General features: G+C 43.5%; 1 protein-coding gene across 1 annotated transcript in view; it reads right to left on the minus strand.

Annotated features, from left to right (window-relative positions):
* Window positions 1-22,045, minus strand: part of PTPRZ1 (protein tyrosine phosphatase receptor type Z1) — a 652,698-nt gene that overhangs the window by 284,671 nt on the left and 345,982 nt on the right. Inside the window, exons 6-8 of the mRNA XM_086966862.1 lie at window positions 12,019-12,085; window positions 5,816-5,973; window positions 5,060-5,210 (exon numbers count right to left, since the gene is read on the minus strand). Of these exons, the coding sequence (XP_086822988.1) occupies window positions 5,060-5,210; window positions 5,816-5,973; window positions 12,019-12,085 (376 nt within the window). The remainder of the gene's footprint in view (window positions 1-5,059; window positions 5,211-5,815; window positions 5,974-12,018; window positions 12,086-22,045) is intronic.

Below are 22,045 nucleotides of genomic sequence, written 5' to 3' on the forward strand. Positions count from 1 at the left end.
GGTCATCCCCAAAGCGCTGCAAGGGAGAGCAACCACCCTAGCACACGAAGGCCACCAAGGCACCCGCAGGATGAAAGCGAGGATGCGGGAGAAAATATGGTTCCCCAACATGGAGGAGAGCGTCGAGGAGCTCGTGCGGGAGTGTCGAGCATGCCAAATTACCAGCAGCCCCGAAGTACCAGCCCCAGTAATCACGGAAGACCACGCCCCATCGCCATGGGCATGGCTAAGCCTAGACTTTGGCAGTTTCCCAGATGGGCAGATCACAGTAGTACTAATGGACAACTACACCAAGTACCCCATAGTGGAAACGGCGGCCTCAACCAGCTTCGCGAACATTCGCCCCATCCTCAGCAAAGCTTTTGCCCTATTCGGCAATCCGATGGTCATCAAAACAGACAATGGGCCCCCGTTCCAGGGGAGCGAGTTCAAGGAGTTTCTGAACAACCTCGGGATCACACATCACCGAATCACCCCGCAATGGCCACAAGCCAACGGCGAGGTAGAACGCTTCATGAGGACAATAAACAAAGTACTGCGGATATCTTCCGCGGAAGGGAGTGACCCAGAAGAAGCACTGAAAGCGTTCTTAAGAGAATACCGCAGCACACCACACAGCACCACCATGCAGTCACCATGGGCGTTGATGCTGGCCGGACCACGGAGAGACTTATTACCCATGGCTGACAATTGGGCTCCCGCACCGTACTCACCAGCAGACACCCAAGAAAGGAGAAGAAGGACAAACAAGAAGGCAAGTCGCAAGAGGAGGGCCCATAACAAGACCCTGCATCCAGGAGAAACCGTACTGATCCGAACAAGGAGGCCGGGAGGCAAATTCAAGACTCCATTCGAACCAGAACCGTGGGTCATCAAGGAAACCAAAGGAACAGCAATCACAGTCAGCCGAGATGGAGAAGAGGTGACTCGCAACGTATCGTGGTTCAAGCAGATACCCACACCGAAAGGGCAGAGCTCAAGCAGTGGCATACCTGCAGCGAGGGAAGAGGGAGAGAATATAGCCACGAACGACACCTCGTGCCTGCCCCCGGACACTGCAGAACACCCATCTCTGCCATCACCGGGACCTCCTCGAGACCAGATCCCTCCGAGAGGCAAGTGGCAATATAATCTTAGATCTAATCCACAGCCCAATCACAGACTGGCAGATTTCGCATGTTAAACTGATTGTTATATGTTATTTTGAAAGTCCAAGTTGGGAAGGGATGTAGCGCTCTAGTGCTCCGAGGGTCTCAGGTTGAGCCCCCGGAAGCACTCCGCACAATGTATCACTTTCTGGCCAGGCGTGGCCAGAAAGCTTTAAATAAAGGGACCGAAGTGGCACAGCACTTCCGGTCCACACCAGAGCAGCAACAGTGTGTGTGTCCCTTTACTGCGCTTATTAAGCGGCGCAGCGCTGCAGGCCGAGCCCGGCCTTCCAACCCCCACAAACGCCTCCACGAGGCAAAGATTTCCGTTTCTCCAGTTTGCAAGCATCCCTTACTGTTTCCTCTGTGACTACACACTCTCTGTCCATGTAGACAGCAGAGATCACATGTACGTTCACAATCTTGAGAGGAAACCTTTAAACGTCTATGTAGTACCAGCATATCAATAGTGCTTTACTTACTGGTGGTTGCAAGATAATGTCAAGGCGATTGTGCTTTACATGCTAGACGTTATGCGGATACTGGTGTGTGCCTGGTGCATGGACCTGGTGCATTTACATGCCAGGTCTATGAATAACTGGTAGAGGGTTACAAACCTTCGTGCCGACGCATATGGGTTACTGACATTACCAGAGTTCTTTAAATGCCAGATCAATGAAGTATTGTTACAGTGCCTGTGTTTTATCAGCGGGTGAATATGTACATTGCTTGCATCGTATGGTCTTTGCATTCTGGCGAATGGTCTAGGGACCTAGGGACGTGCGATTGTTAGCTTGGGAATGGGGTTTAACATGCTGGGAAATATATGTAATAATGGCTGAAAAACATGCTTTCCTTGTCGCATTATTTGCAAAATCTGTGTTGAGAATTGGATAAAATGAGGTGTTACCTGCCTTCAGATCATTCTGGGAACGGTCCACCCTGCTCTACACACCATTAATTATTGGAATATTTCATAACGATACCTACAAAACTGTATGCAAATCATATAGGCCTTTATCCATTGTTTTTAACATCCTACAGAAAAATGCACCATTTAGACCTATCACTTTAAAAATATTCTGGTGAGGACAACCTCCTCAAACCTCCCAAGGAGGTTAGGTGAACTCACTTTGTTGATACTCTTGATGCGATTCCGGGTTGAATTTATGCCCTGCTTCTTTCACAGTTCACTTGCCTCCACTGAGATGAAGCTAGACCCACAAAAGAAGCGTTCCTGTTTTTCACTCCAGTGATCTACCAGTTCCTTCCCTGTACCATAGCCTTGGCAATGACATGCATCTCTTCCACACTAACACACAGCTCACTGCTCACATGCAATCACGCTTGACATCAAACAACACCTAGGTGCACATCGCAAACGTTGTCAGAGGTACACAATTCCATGTTCCTCAGAGGCGCACCTTAAGGAATATCCTCCTGGAATGCCACTTACAACTAGTGTACATCTAGCTTTGCACCTCTGAGAGCGACTTTGTACATAGTTGCCACACTGGCCGCAGGGATATGTTGTTGTTAACCACCCTGCTCCAATGTTAATCTTGCGACACACACTTCAGATCACCTGAATATGCATTTAAAAAATATGTTACCTCCATCTTTAAGCCCTGAAATATCAGTAAGATAAACTCACCATCTCCAGACGACCAAGCAGGACACCAAACATCCCTTCTGACACCAACCCGCATCTGCACCCCTCTTTGCAAGGAAACACAGTCATTTTCCAGCCTTTTTTGGTCGCCCTTTCATGCAACCCTGCTCTGATACCTGTCTGACTGTAATCCTGAAGACTACCAAACTGCCTGAAAACAAGCTTACACCATTAACCTATCAGTGCATCAGATCTAAAAGCCCGCATTTCACCTGGGTCAAAGTAATCCTATTGAGACACTCTTCCCTCGCTCCAGCCATGGTCTCAGGCCCTGCTACTCTAGTTAACCACCTAAAATATCAGGCAAGGGCATCTGTTTTGCACGGAATTGCAACAATGTAAAGCAAGACACAATCTATGCACTTCCTGTTCCTATGCTGCCACCCTCCAGACCATGGTGACGGAGCCGCATCAAAAACAACTCCCGACTCTATCCAAGCAAGCTGGCTGGCTGTTCATATTTGCTTTGATGAGGACCATGCCTCATGTCTCCTCATCCCTAACCACCAATACTGCTATTCCCCTGTCATGCTCTAATGAGAGTCACTAATGCAAATCTTGTCACATACACAAAGACACAGAGGCACAGCCATCTTTGCATGGCCTACAGCTGTGCACAGTGGGCAATGGGCATACACCACGCAAAGGCCCCTTACGTGTCAACCCACCTGCACATGGAATAAGGTCATGAAGGTTTGGTTCTGTGGGTACAGGGCTACCACAGTTCCCATTAGACTCAAATGATAAAACCTTATTTTGCACATCCGTTTACATTTCTTACCCTGAGAGAACTGCACAAAACCTGGCCACACAAAACTAATGCACTAATATTCTTCGAAAGGTTTTGAAGACTCATCAAACAGCGCTAAAGTTATTCACAATCATATTTTAATTGAACCTTGTTTAGCTCTGCCTCCCTTTAGACATCTAAAAAGAACTGGCATACCAAATCTAAACAAATCATTTTAAATGTCTGCCAAACTTGGAGCGGATTTACTAAGTGGCACCATGGTTAAAAAGCAAGCAATTTTCAGGCAACAATAAAAATGTGAAGATAAAAAAAAAAACATTCCTGGAAATACTACTTAACAACAACATCAAAATAGTTCAAAACTGCATTGCAAAACTGAGTTTTAAGTATCACGATTTAGTTATACAGTTGGGCTATCAACGTCCAGACATCAACCTATTTTCCAGAGCAAAAAATATTTTTTCACCTATCTGGAGTCTGCTCACAACATCCTAAACTTAATGTCTTCCCCATTGGTCCCAGGAATGTTTTTGCCACCCTGCTGAGATAGCGGTTTCAGCTTAAAATTGCAGTTCAAGATGGTGGAAAAAAATGAAGCACATTCCTCAACAATTCAGATTCGATTAATAAAAATTGTAATTTCAAAATCACGATTAGAACCATCCAGTATACACATTTTTATCCCATGTGATCTCTAGTTGTTGGCTGTGTTTTTAGAAACCACTTTCAGGACTGCCACCAAGCCACAAAAGGATCACGACTTGGGCCAACTTCACTGCATCCAAGTTTCCATTGGTTTTTGCTGTAGATGCAACAATGTTCTTTATATGGGAATTAACATGGGATAAAGCCACCTTTGGGACCCCAACCACCCCCTTAAACCATTTAAATGCCTTGAAAGAACGTCCCAAAACCCTTGAGGATCACTTGGATTTGGTTAAATTAGAGGTATGGAAATGTTCATGCAGTTTCGACCAATAGTGGCAATAATATTGAAGATCCTTATGGGAGCGGACACTGCCATGCAGTATTCCACTTTTAGCAGAGCAAGAACTCAGGCTGACCATTGAGTCTTTATTGTGATTTTGATAACTGTGTTTTAATTGTATCTAATCCTAGCCTCCACACCACTTCCCTTGAGCTCGGCTTAACAACCCAACCCACAGGTTAGCGAGGACTGGAAGGCAAACATGTTGTTGCAATCTAAGGGCCGGACTTATCAAAGGATTTTATCCATTCTGTGTCTATGGGAAAATGAGTTTGTACATACGACCCTACATGCCTGATTTCCCGGATTCTAGGGAGCAGTTGCAACCTTCCCTTTGATATTGCTGAGTGATCAAATAAATTACAGGGATTGGGGTAAAAGGCTGGCACGGAGACATTCCAGAAGAATGCAGCAGCTAATTCCATGGGTTAATTGCTAAATATCAACATTGCAAAGGATAAACATAGTTGAGGTTGTGAGGGATAAACAAGCACATGTACCTGTTTCATGTATTTCTTCCTTCCCAGTGTAAGAAGAATACACCTGTCCAAAGAACTGGTATTGCTGGTCCCGGAAGTTGTTCTGCAGATAGTCCATTAGCATGACGTAGCCTGATTGCTGCATTGTCATCACGTCACAAAAATATTCCAGCTGAGAGGGAAATGGGAAATGGACAAGACATGTGAAACTGATCCTAACCATGAAAAGAGCCTAAATTCAAGACTAACAAAGCATAGGCGCTATAGCATGCCGTACGTTTCAAAATGTGCGACACGCAATAGCACTTAAATCTCGATTGAAAGCATGGGGGATTGTTCCAATCCCTGAAAAAACAAGAGTTTGCAGAAGGATTGGAATTATGTGTTTCGTCATAATGCCAGCATGAGGCAATCTCCCCCTAATATATTTTGGCAGACCACAATAATAAGGAAACCTACATGCGATATAGGTAATAAGCATCTCTTTCCTTTCTATTCTACCGGCCACCCCCCCTCTTGAATGGCAAACTCAGAATCAAGGTTTTTACAGCACTCCGTAAATACCTCCTTCTGGAGAATCTGAATTTACAAGGTGAGGTATCCCCCGAATTCCACCATAATCAATCAATCAATCAATGCATTTATAGAGCGCACTACTCAAGGCGCTATAAAAAAGGGGGGGGGTGCTACTGATCGAACAGCCAGGTCTTGAGAAGTCTTCTGAATACTTAAAAGTTGTGCTTTAGGTTTGCTTTAGATAAAAAATGGCCGCCCTACCTGGCTCTCTGAGATTTTCACGGTGTCCTTAAACACGACCCACTCCACTGTTTCTGTGCACGGAGGTGTGGACAGGGAGCCGTTATAGGTGAAATATTTGTCCGTGTAGTTTGGCAGAAGATTGAGCAACATAAACGTTTCCAGCGTTGCTTGCTTTCCTGTAAAAGGAAACAATTCATAAACATGATTAGCAATGAATACATCACAATTAAGAACACCTGCCAAACAAAAGCAACGTTTCTGTGCGATAGAGACCTCCCCTTGGTGACGTCAGGGGTCGATGAGGGCAAGGAGTGCATTTCTCCAATTTAGGTATCACTTGGGGTCTCTTCTTTCTTCAGAAGAGTACCCCCAGGAATTAGAAAGTACACGAAATTGAAAGGTGCCTTTCTCTACCCCACCACTCCTCCCGAGTCAGAAAAAAAGTCCTTGGGCTGGTTTTAAAGAGGATAGTTTTTTTTTCAAAATGCCTTGTTACTGATAGTATGTTTTTTTGTGTTCAAGAAGCTTTCTTAGTTTTTTAATAATGAGAAGCAACACAAAGGAAATGAGGAGTGAGAAGAAAACATCAAATAAAACACCGACAATTGCGTAATGTGTACATATTTGTGGTACATACAAATATTGACATTAAAATAACAATAGACGTAAGCCCAACTCTCAGGGTATGACAAAAGCTTGTGGCGTTGAGCCATGGGCGGAGTATAGGACTGGATGAGATGAAACAGGTGTAACTGCAAAGTGTACACACCTCAACGAGTGTTCCTGATATGGTGTCGAAGGGGAAAGGGGGGCAGGAAGGACAAGGGAGCGAGGGGGAGTCATGTGATATCGTGTATGGGAGATATCGAGGACTTTAAATTCGCTTGTAAGATATGGGATTACTGGCCAGGAGGAGATTGAGGGATTTCCCTTTCGGAGGGAGTGTTGAGATAGCGGTTTCAGCTTAAAATTGCAGTTCAAGATGGTGGCAGAATGTTATTTGGGACCTGATTTAGGAACATTAGCCACCTGCAACTACTAATTGACTGCAGGTGCTCTGCCTATTTGTCCAACCACTGAGGGCCCAATCACAGCCCAAAAAGGGTGCAACACGTAGTGTACCCAATTTATTCTAACACCACTGAGGGCAGAATATATTGGGTGCAATATCATAGCATAGCACTCATTTATGATGACTGTTCTGGGCATGGGGTAGTTATTTTGGGTATTTTTGTGATGTATGCATCTGTGTCTTTGTGTGATTTTCGTCTGAGTCTGGATCAGAACGGGTACTGAGGATGAAAGGTTGTGTTTTTGGGACCAAATGCGTTGGATTAGTCCATTCTTTCAGTTAAGTATTTGTGATTGCATGTTTTTGATATTTATATCTTGTCAGTACATTTTTCATATGAATTTGCGCTGGTCTGTTTAAAAAAATTAGTAAAGAACTATCAAAGAAAATTTGAATAAAGAATAAATATATTTATTTACCTATCTTAAATTGTGCAGTTCTTTGTCCAGCCTTACAGGTAGATTCAACATTGAAAAATCAGCTCGCAAAGGGCCAAATTCTGAGAATCCGGCCCTTTGCGAGCACAATTTTTGCATTTGGGATTCATCATCCCAAATGCAAAAATCGGTAATTGCGAATTCGCTAAATTGCGAGGAATTACATTTAAGGAATCTCTATTTGAGATTCCTTAAATGCAATTCATTAACCATTTTTAAATTGCGAAATCGCAATTTCGGGCCGCTATTTACCGCGAGGTCAAACCTCGTGGTAAATAGCGAAAACTTAGAAAAATGCTTTTAAATGCATTTTTCTAAGTTGCATGTTGCACACACACATGTATTTTGGACATGTGTGTGCGCAACACCAATGTAGATTACATTTCAGGGGTGCTACAGGGTGTCCTTTGGACACCCCTAGCACCCTTGAAATCGTATCCTTATTTGCGATTAGCAAATTGCTAATCGCAAATAAGAAATAACTCCCCATTCATTCCTATGGGCCTTAGGCCCATAGGAATGAATGGGGAGTTATTTCTTATTTGCGATTAGCAATTTGCTAATCGCAAATAAGGAATGTGTAGGAATCGCAATTTATTTAGCGATTCCTACATAAATCCCGTTTTGCAAGTCCTTAATAGCGATTCCTTAATAATCGTTATTAAGGACTTGCAAAACGGGACTTTGATGAATCTAGGGGTTAGTGTCCACTATTACAATATGACGTTTAGCATATATTGAAGAAATACAGGTAGAGACATTTTGTGTAAATACTGGGCATGGGGTATACCATGCACATTTTGGTGCTTAGCGCCCTAAAACCTGCATGTCCTGTTTTCAAGCGAACATTCCCCCCCCCCCCCCCCCCCCCCGGTAATTTTCAGCAGGGTTTACTGCACAACATTTAAGAGGGGGGTTTGAGGCTTATTGTACGGCTTGTAATTGCTAGAGTTACTGTTTATATTGCAATTGATTGAGCTTACTGTAATAAGGACCTACTTGTTTTATTACCACTAGTTGCACAGCAGCTACAGACTGCTGAACTACTACATTCATCTCTACTTCTGATGCTACTTCTAGTAAATCCACAAGCATTTCTCAGCAGGATGACTGCCCCAGTCATCCTAATGTAACAATTGGGTAATCTTTTGTGATAAGCTTTTCAAACGTCCAGGGAACTTTATGACTATGAGTAAGAGGCTCAATGTAAAAGTTACTACGTGAAATTGACATGTCTTAAAATGTATTCGATGAGTTTGAAGTCGATGCATTGCATCAATGCTCATTTCAAATGACGCAACGACGAAGTAGTCTTTGGAGGGGACTGTTGAGGGGCTAGAGGTGGATCATTATGAATTCTCTACAGTCCTTTCTGCAGATGTACTCGCTCTCTTGATATTCCGTGTCAACTCTCCAGTAGGTGTTTGAGAATTTTTTCCTAGCCCTTCATAAATGGCTCAGTGGTCCAACGCCGTCAAATTCCTGCACCGCACTATAGAGGCCACAGGTTTTAGCTTTGGTACTGTAAGTGCCAAGAGAAGGCTTAATTCCTGCACTACAGCCCACCCCCTATTTTCCTCCAGATCTAAACATCTCTTTGCTTAGCATGGCTAGTTGCTTTACATATTGTTTGTTCATTTTGGTGGCCCAAATCAACTTTTTGGAGAAATCATGTTCCTGAGTAATCAACTTGGCCTTTGGCAAGTGGTTTTTCTTGTATATAAGAAGAAGGTTTATTCTTCCCATTCCTGCTGACTTAAATGGCACTCCATTATTCAACATTAGTAGCAAGAGAGAGCTTCTAGCTGAGGTATACAATTAGACGGGCAAGCGTGGCCTCATCATCCAGAGAGAAAAGTGGAAGTAAAGGACCTGATCACCTGCCAATAATATCCTTTACTCTGTTTCCATGTTTTCCTCATCAAGGTCCTTACTCTGTGAGGTGGGGACAGTAACTGTGACAAAACCGAATGAGGTAGTCATTGCCTGATGGCTTAACATTAATCTACTTTATACCAAGTCTAAGTCTTCCTTGTCACAGTCCCCGCTCTGTGAAGTGTCTTTTTCACATCACTGAGTAAGGACTATGACGAGGAAGACAACAGACATGTTAATGGCTTTCAGCTGCATCAGCTTGACATTGAGTCTTTTCAAGGTTTGCTGGTGTTGGTGTGAACCTCTGTGTGAAAAAATAAAAGACTGTAGGCAGTTTGTGGGTTCAAGTTCTCCATTATTGGTAGATAAATAAGTAACTATTGATGTGCACATTGGCAACTCCTTCATGTAAAAGTGCCAAATGCCAATCAGACTGTACCACTCTAGACTACCCACTGTGGCAATCCAGACACGAAGGTGCTAATTTAGAGGAGCAAGATAAACCCCCTGGAGGAAATAAAAGTTCCTACATAGTTTTAGCTACCAATTTAGTAGTTATTGGGTAAAAAGTAAACCCATGGCATGGTCAAGCTTGTACTGTACTTGTACTAATCAGGTACCCGAACAGTTTATTCCTTCCCTCTTGAGCCATTACAATATAATCATATACAAAAAAATATAATCTTACTAAGCGTTCTATAAGAATTTCACCAACGCACACTATCTGTTGTTAACATTTTTTTATATCACCCCTACTCCCTCTCCTGCTTTAATACTTCATTAACAAGATGGGCCTCAAGCCTCAAGCCTTGTCTGTAATAAGTTGGGCAGAAGAAAAAGGTGCATCAGCATCCCCTGCGATAGTCCACCATATTTACCAGCAGAGTCTACATGGAGGATGGTGGAATTGCTCCTCTGTAAAGTTGTTGTTGCAACGGGTATAACCTGCAGGGAAGGAATAACTGCCCACAGGAGGATGGGAACACTATCCCCAGATATGCAGCCCTCTCCATCCAGCTTCAAAAAGCAAATATTGGTGAGCTAAATTACTGCTCACACCTGGCTTGGCCAGCATTCACAGGTTTCTACTTACTGTGCTTTCTGAGGAGACCCGCATTTGGCTCAGGCAAAAGTCTCCAAAAATACTCTCAACATGCTTGAACCAGTAGAATGACCAAGCAATAGAATCTCAACCAAACATGGATTTATAGGTTTCCGCATGGTGATTGACTCATAAATGGAGTCAAAATAGGGGGGGCTTGAGACACTATACCAGTCCTATTTGATACGTGACAAGCGCCATTTATAGTGTAACTATTGGTGTGTCTAGGATTAACTTAACTAACCCTCTTGAGAGCCTATTATCACACACCCTCTTTTTAAACAGTTGTTTATCTGTATGCACTAGCCCTTGCTCTTTCCCAAGAGCTAGTGAATCCTATTGTGTTTACTATTAGTACACGGTTAACATTATTTTATGTGAAGCACTGATCGGGTGCAATGTTTTGCCTGTATTGCTCTCAGATTTTTTTCTTACATGTGATTTGCCAGATCCATGTTTCCCTGTTACCCCAGAGAACGTTTGACCCCTGAAATAAGTCACACGCACCCCGCACAGAGCCAATACTGCGGTGGGAATCCCTGCATAAACTGCCTGCAAGCACTTATCTTCACCTTTGCCCCTCCGCAATCCCCCCTGAATCTGGTCACCCCATCTCACTGGATCTGTTCCATCCGGTGAAGTAGGTCAGGTGGAGCTTGTGTTTTACACTCATGTGTCTGCCAGCACCCAAGTCCTGATACATGTTAATAAATGTATATTGTTGCTTGGCATCAGGGATGGAATTCTCGGTGTATTTACTCCAAATGTGCATAGTTGCAGGCCAGGAGTGTGACCTAGAATCACATTGTGTCACTCACTTTTTCCCAGTTTAGTGGATTAGCATTCATAATATTTTATATATGATCTACATTTTCCTTATGATCATATACAGAATGTCTACGGAAGAAGGTGAAACCATTCCTCCCCAACAGCTATTTCAAAACTGCTGTTCAGGCCTTTGTACTCTTTCATCTGGATGGTGGAAGCATCCTGCTCCATCGCATGTTAGACTCCACAATTGCCCCCCCCCCCCAAAAGCTCGCCCAACTGCTGCAGCTAGTCTCATTGAGTGCCTCAAGAAATATGATCACATCACTCCACCTCCAATCCACCCTTTTCTAGCACGCACCATCTTTTAAAACCAGATGCATTATTTGCAAAACCATCATGACCAATCTCCCTACCTATCTGACTGACAAGCTCGCCATCTCTGGGGGCTCTCAGCTCACCCCAGTCAGCACACCATCAAATTGCATAAAAAGAAGCATAACAAATAAAACACAACTGGCTATTTCCATCTATGCCCCCAGAATCTGGAAAATATCCCTGTATCTATTCATCCCGCCCCAGTCCAGTTACAAATTAGGCAGGAGTAGGAGATGCACCTTTTCAAGGAACACTACAGAACCATGCAGCAATGGTACGCCTCTACTACCAGATACCTGCTACCTTTCCAATCGTTCATTGACTGAACCCTTACCTTGACTCTGTACAGCATTCTGCTATCTTTTGGTTAGGTTTGTGCTATACAAATGAACCTTTTGTACATACCGGCAATTTCACATAAAATTGAATTTGTGGTCTCCACAATTTAATAACAGAGTTGTGAAATATCAAACATGAATGCATCTGCTTGGTATTCCAATGCCCGAAGTTGTAAAATGTGTGTTGTTGTCATATATGTAAATAACAACATAGAAAAGTCTGCAAACACTGCAAGTAGATATGAACTTACCAAAACGGCTTACGTTATCCACCCCGTCAATGATTGCACTGTATTCCTTGTTATCCTCTGGACTAACCTGTTGAATTAAAGAAATTTACATTTTAAATACAGATATAATAAGTAATTGCTTATGGTGCGGTGTGCCAATACTAAAAGTAAAATACCATAGAACTAGAAATATTTTAGCTTTCAGTAGTAAAATTAGAGAGTAGACTAGAATTCACAGATAAATAAATGTCTCATGATACAAAACCCAACTCACAAGACATTTTCCAAATTCTAACCAAGCTATTTCAAATATTTCTGGTGGATTCACATGAACAGAAGAAAGAGAACATACCCTGCACATAATTTGTCCTAATCTTTTTGCCGGAAAGGTGGGGCCGGCTTAGGACCGGTAGGGGCGGTTCTCCGTGTGGGGGGCGGTTTTACGGCAGTGCTGCAATATCGTCCCTGTACCAAAAGTAGCAGCAGTGTTTCCCACCAGCACCCCCCCCGCGCGCCCCGTGGCCGGTTCAACTTAATTGCAAGGGACGGTTTGCATTCCCTGACTAGACTGATTGGACATTCACTATCCACAGGACATAACAAGAGCTCTGGGATGGTCTACCAGACTTACTCTACACGCCTTTGTGCTTGCACCGACCCAGTGTCTCACCGAGGGACTCAGAATGTTTCCTCTTACTGAATAGTATCAATTTTTGTAGCTCCCATTCCATTCCCTAAACCTGTATCAATGTTACTTTTCTTTGCAGCCATTTCCGGAGCAAGACAAATGACTACCCTGGAGATCCTACACCATGATTGCCTAAAACCATCAATGAAATTACCAGCTATGCGTTGGATAGGGAATGGATGAACAAAAATGTAGAGAGAGATCCTCGATAACAAGGAACCTAGAACATCTGTGTTTTATACCATCACCAAGATACACTAAGGAAAGATAACGCCCCCTGGGAGACCAATTGTGTCTGTAATTAGTTTGGTACTCGAATCTCTTTCACAATACACTGATTTCTTCTTATGACCGTTGGTTCCCAAAATTAAATCGTACGTCAGGGATACCACACACCTGCTCAACATACTTGCAGATGTTGAATATGATCCAACAAAGGAAACAATGCTGTGCTTAGACATTGAAGCTTTATACACAAACATTCTACAAGAGGAAAGCATACAAGTCATACAGACTATACAGAGAAGAGAAGAATGGTCTTGGGAGGCTCCAGTAAAATTTGTTTTGGACCCTAATCGCCCTTACAGAAAAAGTTTTCAGATTCGAGGACCAACTGTATCTGCAAGTCCGTGGGACTTCGATGGGCAGTACCTTTGCCCCTAGTATTGCCTGTCTCTATATGCGGTACATTGAAGAGGAACACATCTGGTCCAACAATCCCTTCTCTGACAAAATACGGAAATGTTTAAGGTACATTGATGACATTTTTGTCATCTGGCATGGAGATCAGGATAGTACCATAGACTTCATGACTTGGATTAATAATAACAACCTGTAGTATCCTCACATAATGTTTCATTCCCTATGTTTCTTCTCTCTAGCTGCTCAGCCTGTGTGTGTGTCCTCTGTATGGAATGTTGGTGCGTGGACCTTCACTAGAATGCCTGAGTGACTGGATGAGGTGTGACAGTTGGTGAGAGAGGCTGAGCAGCTAGCAGGCTGCTCCTGGTGGGGCTGTGTTTTACCACCTGTTAACTTACTTGTGAATAAACCTACTTGGTTTACAGCATACCAGAATAGCATGGTTACTACACAACCCCTTTCTCAAATTCACCAGTTCCTGTCATAACAGGAGTGTCTCCTTCCTACACATCAATATCTTGGCCAGAGATGGAATATTGGAAACCTTGTTATACAAGAAGCCTACAGACCGCAACAGACTACTACACTTTAATAGTGAGCACCCCCGGTCCCTGAGAGAGAACCTCTCCATTGGGCAATATCTAAGGATACGGAGGAACTGCTCGAATTTGCAGGATTATAATGAAGAGACTAAATTTCTCAGAACTAAACTGGAAGAGAAAGGCTACCCCAGAAAGGTGATTGAGCAAGTCCCAAAAAATCACGAAATACACCACGTGAGGCATTGCTAGAAACAAATACGAGAAAAGAAAACACAGCACTCATCTGTGTAACCACTCACATTTCATCCTCTAAAAACATTTAGAAAAAATCATAAAGAACAATTGGCACATCCTGACATCTAACAAATTAACATTTGAGAAACCCATGTTCTCGTTCAGGAGGAATAGGAGCATAAGGAATATGCTGGTCCATAGGGACAGTTGGGAAGCAGCACAGGACACTCAGATGACTTTATGGAGCCAGCCGCCTGTTAAGGGCTATTTCCCCTGTGGCAACTGTACAGTGTGCCCCTTCACAAAACACACCAGGAGCATTGACTTGGGCATGCAATCCGATTGGAAACAAAGAGACCACACCATTTGTAACACCTCCAATGTGGTCTACTTAATCGTCTGCCCATGCAGGATGAAATATGTCAGAATAACAACGTGAAAAGTGAAGCTCTGCATAGGTGAACATAGAAGCACAATCAGGAGAGCAATCACCTCCACGAGACTGATGGCCCATTACTTGGAAAGAAAACACAATGATAAAGACCTAGCATGGACTGTAATTGAAAAGGTGAAAGAAGGTCCCAACATTACTAAGAGACTTCTCGAGAGAGAACAATGTTGGGTGTACAGATTGGGCACAGACAGCCAGGGATTAAATGACTCTATTCCATGGAATGTTCTGAATAGAAATGTAATATGTTGGTAACAGCTATTCCTGTCTACACATAATATACTTCCTGAGCATAACTTTGCAGTATACAGGCATATTACCACCCCTATGGGAACCTGGGGCTGAAATCATACATAAAATCATATTTAAAGAGTTGTCGCAAAAAAGACACCTTGAAAACATGACTACATCAAAACCGACTTGTAATACAATAGTGTTAGAGGATTTACGTATTGGGCCATCCTTTATTAAGCTGTTATTCTGCTTCTAACGAAAAATCAAACCCTGTCTTGATCAATACTACAAACATATTGTGCAGGCGTAGGGCTACCTTGTTCTAATTGCCATCACTACCTGTTCTTTAATCGTCACATATATTGTTATGTTTTTAATATCACCGGGCTGCCCAGAGTATTCCACTTTATAGTAGTGTGTTTCAGCAACGGGGGTGGACTACACGCGTCAGACGCAGTACTACATTTCCCATCAAGCAATGGGTTTCCGGCATTGTCTTCCGGGAAGCGCACCGTAAATGACATGCACCATGAGCGCTCCACCTTCTTGTCTCGCCCCCAGCCTGGCGGCAACATCGAATGACGGGCTTACATATATAGGCACTCCAGGCAGTACGTCGCGAATGCTGGGACTCACGGACACCAAATAGGTTTTCCACGGGGCAGGACCTTTGGAGTAGTAAGTCGATTATGCAGAGACAGTGACAGATAGAGGAATGTTTTCTGATTATTTGGTAGACTGGGAGCCCTAACGCAGGAGTGTTCTATTTTTACTCTCCTTAACAGCATTTGACTACAAGGCTACCCCACCGTGATCCATGAGATATACTTATCCCTCTCTAATTGGGTAAGGGCGTGAAAAGCTTTATGGGCAATAATATTGGCACAAATGATATATAGATAAACACCAACACCATGTGTGATATTCTGCATAGACCTGTGACCACTAAGGATGTGTATGTGTACTTCTGTCACAGGTTGTTTGAGAGTGAGAGTGCTGTTTCTGGACTAGGCGATCTACACTTTGAAGTAGTAATTTTATGCTATGAGATCACGCACACTGCCAAGAGGGCAGACTTAGATCAATGGATCCACCATGGCTCTGCCGTTTTGATCAATTAATCATTGATCATGGAATCAAAAGGATGTGTGCACCTATGCATGATGGGTGCAATTGTACATCGGGACTGGTATTGTAATGCATCATTGTTTGTCCTCTACTCTTTTGTTCTCCTTACAGACAGATTTTTTTGTTATCAGAAGAAGGGAGATAAGTATTCGCCCCGTTGCTATTGTTTTCATTATTATTATTGTCACAAAGGTAACAGCTTTCTGTACCTTGAACACTAATATATAGGTCAAATAATTTTTGGTCAACGCCAGGGAGGGAAGAATTGTTGTGCCCTGACGAAAGCCCGGGACCATTTTTGCCCACTGAATTTTTGGGCTGAAACATGTTGGCAGTCTTTTAGGGTCATAGGACCATAACCTCCAGGAAGACCCTGTTTTATCTTTTTAACGTCCACTACATCCCCGTGAATAAAGGGATACCTGGGGATTGTAGTAGGATTTTTATCTTTAAGTCACCCTGGCCTACATCTCCTAAGAGCTCCCTGAAATACGGTCGGGCCCACCCGGACCTTTAGGAGTCAGGGTAAACCCGATGATGAAGCATAACACCAATAGGGTGTGTGAGGGTTAAATAGCAAAAGGCATTGCTTTCCCTTCTGCATTTTGTGGCATGCGCCATGTAAGGAGTTGAATCGGTCTATGAGCCTCTTTGTGGTTTGGATACATTATTGTGAGTATATTTTAAGTCGGGAGGAGATATCCACACCCTTACCTCTCTCACCCCTTCTTGTGGACAATGGAGGGCCCTCCAATGCCACCTAAGGTTTACAGTACCCTGGAGAACAAGCAACTCACTGTGTTGGCCACAGAGAAGCACCCTGTGATCACACTAGAAAGCCTAATGTGAAATGAACAAAACGTTCACACAATGCAGCACAGCACCCAAAGTTGTGTTGCGTTGCGTGAGAAAGAGAGAGAGCAGGAAAGTGCCATATCTACAAAGATATGATCTCTCATGTCACTATCCTGCACTCTTCCTAGCGCTGGTCCAATATTAGGCTACTGCACGCCATGCACACACCTTTGCAGCACAGTGCAAAGGTGTCTGCGTGAGTCTGTCATCGGCCTTGTCCTAGAAGGGCACCTTCACAGTACAAAATAATACGTCTAATCAAACTTTAAAACTTTGGATGTATGCTGTACAGTGAGGCACACAAGCAAAGTGGTAAACGTTTTGAGAAATAAACGCATTTCTCCTTTTAATGTCTGCTTTCGAGTGTAGTTATTTTTGGGTGCAAAACCCTGTCTGCTATTGTTAATAGATAGGGTTTTCTGTCGAAAACCATCAGTGGCTGCATGGGAATGCCCATGCTACTCCCATGGAACGCCCCTTAGACAGAGTAATGCAAAGCAGTGCTGTGCACTGCTTAGAGTTACTTTCAGGGAACTTTCTCAAACAAAACAAGTTTTTTGCTGGAAAGTAAAAGAAAATATATTAATTTTGCGCTGGGTTTACGCCACTTATGTTACACAGACCCAACACAAAATGTTTGTTAACATGGGCCTTAGTATCCTCCAAATACGCCTGATCACTGTTGAGAAACAATTCACAGATGTGTAATCAACAATGGATATTTCAGATTGGGGACAAGACCTCTGGATTCTGATGTGTGAGGGTTTCCAACCAGTAAAACGTTTTTAAAATGTACTAAACACATTTTATGGTTCAGAAAACCTCGTCAGGATCACAAAATGTGTTTAAAAATGGTTACTGATTCAGTATTTGTCAGGGAATTCTTTTTGGGTATCCCTTCTAAATTCTGAAACAGTACCTTATGTACCATGGTGGTCGCAAACCATTGGTAAGTTAGCAACTCCCAAGTTGGAGTGGTAAATAATTTGTCTTTGAGAATTGGGGTGACACCTTCAGAGGGAGTAGGCAATGGTTGAGTGGGCTGCTACCACTGAATTTGTATTTATTTCATTTCCAAAGCGCATTAGACCAGAAGGCATCAAAGCGCTCTAAACGGAAGAGCACAGTGTAAACAATGACAACCCAAAGCTGAGAAATTCCTCTAAAGACAACCCCTAACAAAAGAATAATCCACAAAAAGCCATGTTTTGACTTGTAACAGAAGATCAGTTGCAAGCTAAGGCTCCTGATATGTTTAGGAAGGGAGTTCCCCAGCCTGGCGGCCGCCACTCTGAAAGCGTGTTACCCCCCTTCTGGCTTTCTTACATCGAGAAACCACCACTGAATAACGTCCAGCTCACCTCAGAGGCCTCCTGGGAACATGCCAATTCAGGGCTGTCCTAAGATAACTCGAGCCCTGAGAATGGAGAGCTTTGTGCGTCACGCAAAGAATTTTAAAGCTGGCCCACTTATTTAATGGTGGCTAGTGAAGAGATTACAATCGTTCCCTGACCGTGGAATATTTGGGTACTCCCAGGACCAAGCATGCAGCCCCATTCTGAATGATTTCGAACTTCTTTAAAGAGAATTGGTTAATGTTTAGATACAAGGCATTACAATAATCCAAGCGGGAGGTGATGAGTTCAATGCCCATTGACACCCTGAGCTCATTCGGAAAAAGAGTCAGTATTTTCTTCAAGATCCCAATCATCCAGAAGCAAGAGCTCACTGTTCTATTAACCTGGGTGTAGAAAGTCAATTGTTGTTGGAAATCACACCCAGGTTTTTGGCCGCTGAACAGGTAAGGTACAACATGTTTCTTGCCACCAGCGGTTAGTCCAGATTGAGCTGTCCACTGCGAATGCCACTGTCTCGGTTTTCTCCCTATTAATTTTAAGCCAGTTCTCCCTCATCCACCTGCTAATCTCCCACATACAGGTCCTAAACCTGTCCGCCACCTCTTCCCAGTCAATGGAGATGGAGATGATGATCTGGGTATTGTCCGCATGGGACGATACAGTGAAACCGAAAGAGTGCACCAATTTCGCCAGAGGGGCGACATACAATACCAATTACTTTTTCAAAAACAGAATTTTGTTGTTCAACCAGCCCCATCTCCTTTAAGGAGCTTACATTCTATGACTTACTAGGTTAAGATTTGGCGCTTGATATCTGCTGGTAACACAGTCAACAGACACACTGCTTACATGGGTGATTTCATGGACTACCCTTCTAGACTGCCCATCCTGAGATATGACTTGTGGTCTGTGTCAGTGTGTTCATTGACAACTGTTTCTCGAGGCAGGCCCTATCTGACCCTAGAACATTTAGGCAAAAGGTATTACATAGGGATTTTACCAAGGAGGACTGGTACCGCTTCTTAATAACAACGATAAATTCATCAGAGTGGATAGACTCAAGGTTTATATATTTAAATCCTTCACAATTGGTATTGGACACTCCTCAGAGTCCACAAAGCACATATATGACCTCATTTCAAATGTTGGAGATGTAACCATAGCAGTTGCAAAATATTACACATCCTACAGGACTGCCCCAGATTTTTAAGGTGTTATGTGATGTATATTTGTAAAGCACACAACTCACCCATGAGGGTATCCTGGTGCGGAAGCAGGAGCTGTATGGGCCGAGCATGGGTCAGGGCTAGGTGAATAGCCAGGTCTTCAGTTTCTTGTGGATTCAAGAACAGAGGAGAGAGCTCTCATGCGCAGGGGCAGGTCATTCCAGGCTTTAGGAGTGAGGTAGGAGAAGGTACAACTGCCAGATCTAGTTCTGTGTATGCAGGAGGGGGGTGTGAGTAGGAGTCTGCCTGAGCAGAGGTGTATGGCAGGTTTATCAAAATTTATGAGGTTGTTGAGGTATGTGGGGCCAATGTTGTGTGAGACTTTGTATGTGTGAGTGAGGAGTTTGATGAGTGCTTATTTGTATATTGGGAGCCACTGGAGCTCTTTGAAGTGTATGGGTGATATGAGTGAAGGGTAGGAGGGTGAGAGTGAGCCTGGTGCTGAATTCTGTATGGTCTGGGGTCTTCTGGCCAGTTGAGCGCTGATTCCAGCATAGAGTGTGTTGTCGTGGTCCAGCTTGCTGGTGATGAGGGTTTAGGTGACAGCTCTGTGAGTGTTGGTGGAGAGCCATTTTATGATCTTCATGAGAATCCTGAGCATGTGGAAGCAGGAGGCAGAGACTGTGTTCACTAGGCAGGCCATGGTGAGCTTGTTGTTGTTTTTCCGAGGCTGTTTGCATGGGTAGCCAGAAAGGGTGTGGATTCAAGTTCTACAAGCCACCAGATGGTGTCACAGAGTGAGGTGTTTTTTCCTGAAGACTACTACTTCTCTCTCGTCTGCGTTGAGCTTCAGGCAGTTGGTTTTAATCCATTTGTCAACTTCGGTCATACAGGCAGAGAAATCTGTTCAGGTGTTTGGCATCTTGTGGGTGAGGAAGAGCATGAGCTTAGTGTCGTCAGTATAGGATATGATGTTGATTGGATGGGCGCTGATGATGCTGGCTAGCGGGGTCATGTAGTTGTTGAACAGAGTGGGGCTGAATGAGGATCATTGTGGAACTCTGCAGATGAGGTTGACAGTGTACTAGGTGAAGGGGGTCAGACTGACCGACTGAGTTTGACCTGACAAGGAAAACGCAAACCCAGCGAAGTGGAAGACCTTGCATGCTGGCTTCGTGTGACCATTGGATATAATGGTGTGGGAGACAGTGCTGAAGGCTACGGAAAGATCCAGTCGGATGAGGGCTGCAGTGTTACCTCTGTCAATGATCAGCCAAATGTCGTCCGTGGCAATGATGAGGGGGTCTCTGTACTGTTGCTGGACCTCTGAGTCCAGATTGAGTCATATTGAGGAGGTGGTTGTCAGTGAGGTGGGTGACTAAGCGTTTATTTATCATCTTTTCTATTACTTTTGCCAGGTGAGGTAGCAAAGAGATAGGCTGGTTGTTGGCTAGCATATTCGGGCCTGCGGAGGGTTTCACATGGATAGATTTATAGCATGTGCCAATGGTTCGCCAATGACTATAATGCCACATTAACAGTCTCAATATGATTGAAGTAAATTGGTTGGCATGACAAATCATAGGCAGAGATGGATTATGACTTTCCTGCTACTGCCAAATGAGGCAAATAATACCAGTGGAGATGGCAGACAATACCCAGCATTTACAAGTTGCTTACAATGCTAACATGAATCACATAATGCAAACAGGAGAGCTCTAAGCTTAAATGATAAGATGGTCATCTCTGTCCTGGCCTGCATTCATTTGTGTAACCAGTTAGAGGATATTGACAGTGTCCTGACTATTTACTGCTCCACAAATGATAGCAGGCCATCTGTTCCTCTCTTGGACTATAAATAATGTCTCTACATTTACATAGCTTGGGGTTTCGGTTGTCTCGACCATAGAAATCATGAGGAGACAAATCATGGTTACTTGCTCTTTCATCCCAAACAAGCAGAAACCTTCACTGATGAGAGACCTCGAGTGAAGCAATTATTAACTCGACGTGCTAACACTATGACCCGCATTGGAAATTGGCCACTACTGGAAGTGATCATTTTCACACCCGATAAAATTGACACTGCGATGTTTGGTACTTATCAGTTGCAATAATTATCAATTATCATTAATTTTGGGGAATAACATGCATATTTGGGTGTTTACTGTACAAAAATCCACATGCTTTGGCAATTAGCAGCCTTTTTTGCCTGATAAACATCATAGGATTGGACATGCTGACATTTATCACAAAATGAACAACAGCCACACGTTGGATTGCTGATTCCACTGTTTGTTGACCACTTGTGGCTCTAGTGTCTGTTGACATAATTGATTGAAGAGTTCTATAAAATGTACCGCTGACACTAGTCCTTGTGTTGTCTTGATACAACTGAACACTTTAAAGGTTGCCTAAATAACTGACATTCTAGGATTATCTTTGAGATCCCCTGCTGCTATCCAACAACAGAGTGACCCTTCACCTGTTATTCCTGAATGTTGTGATTTGAATTTATCATGGCATCTATGGAACTCCATGGGCGTGGGGAGGTGATCTGGGGCTTTGGTGTTTTAGTGTTTTGTGGTTTTATCACGTTATGTTGTACTACCTTCTCGTTTCTCCTAGTCTGACGTTTGGGATATGATAGTGAAACTGTACTATGCGGTATGAAAAGATTCTTACAGAGCTCACCACCAGGGAGGTGGGGATCTCTAGATATGGAGTGTGGAGCTCCATTGTTCTTAGAA

The sequence above is a fragment of the Lissotriton vulgaris genome, chromosome 1_1, assembly GCF_964263255.1.
Source record: "Lissotriton vulgaris chromosome 1_1, aLisVul1.2, whole genome shotgun sequence".
Lineage (NCBI taxonomy): Eukaryota > Metazoa > Chordata > Amphibia > Caudata > Salamandridae > Lissotriton > Lissotriton vulgaris.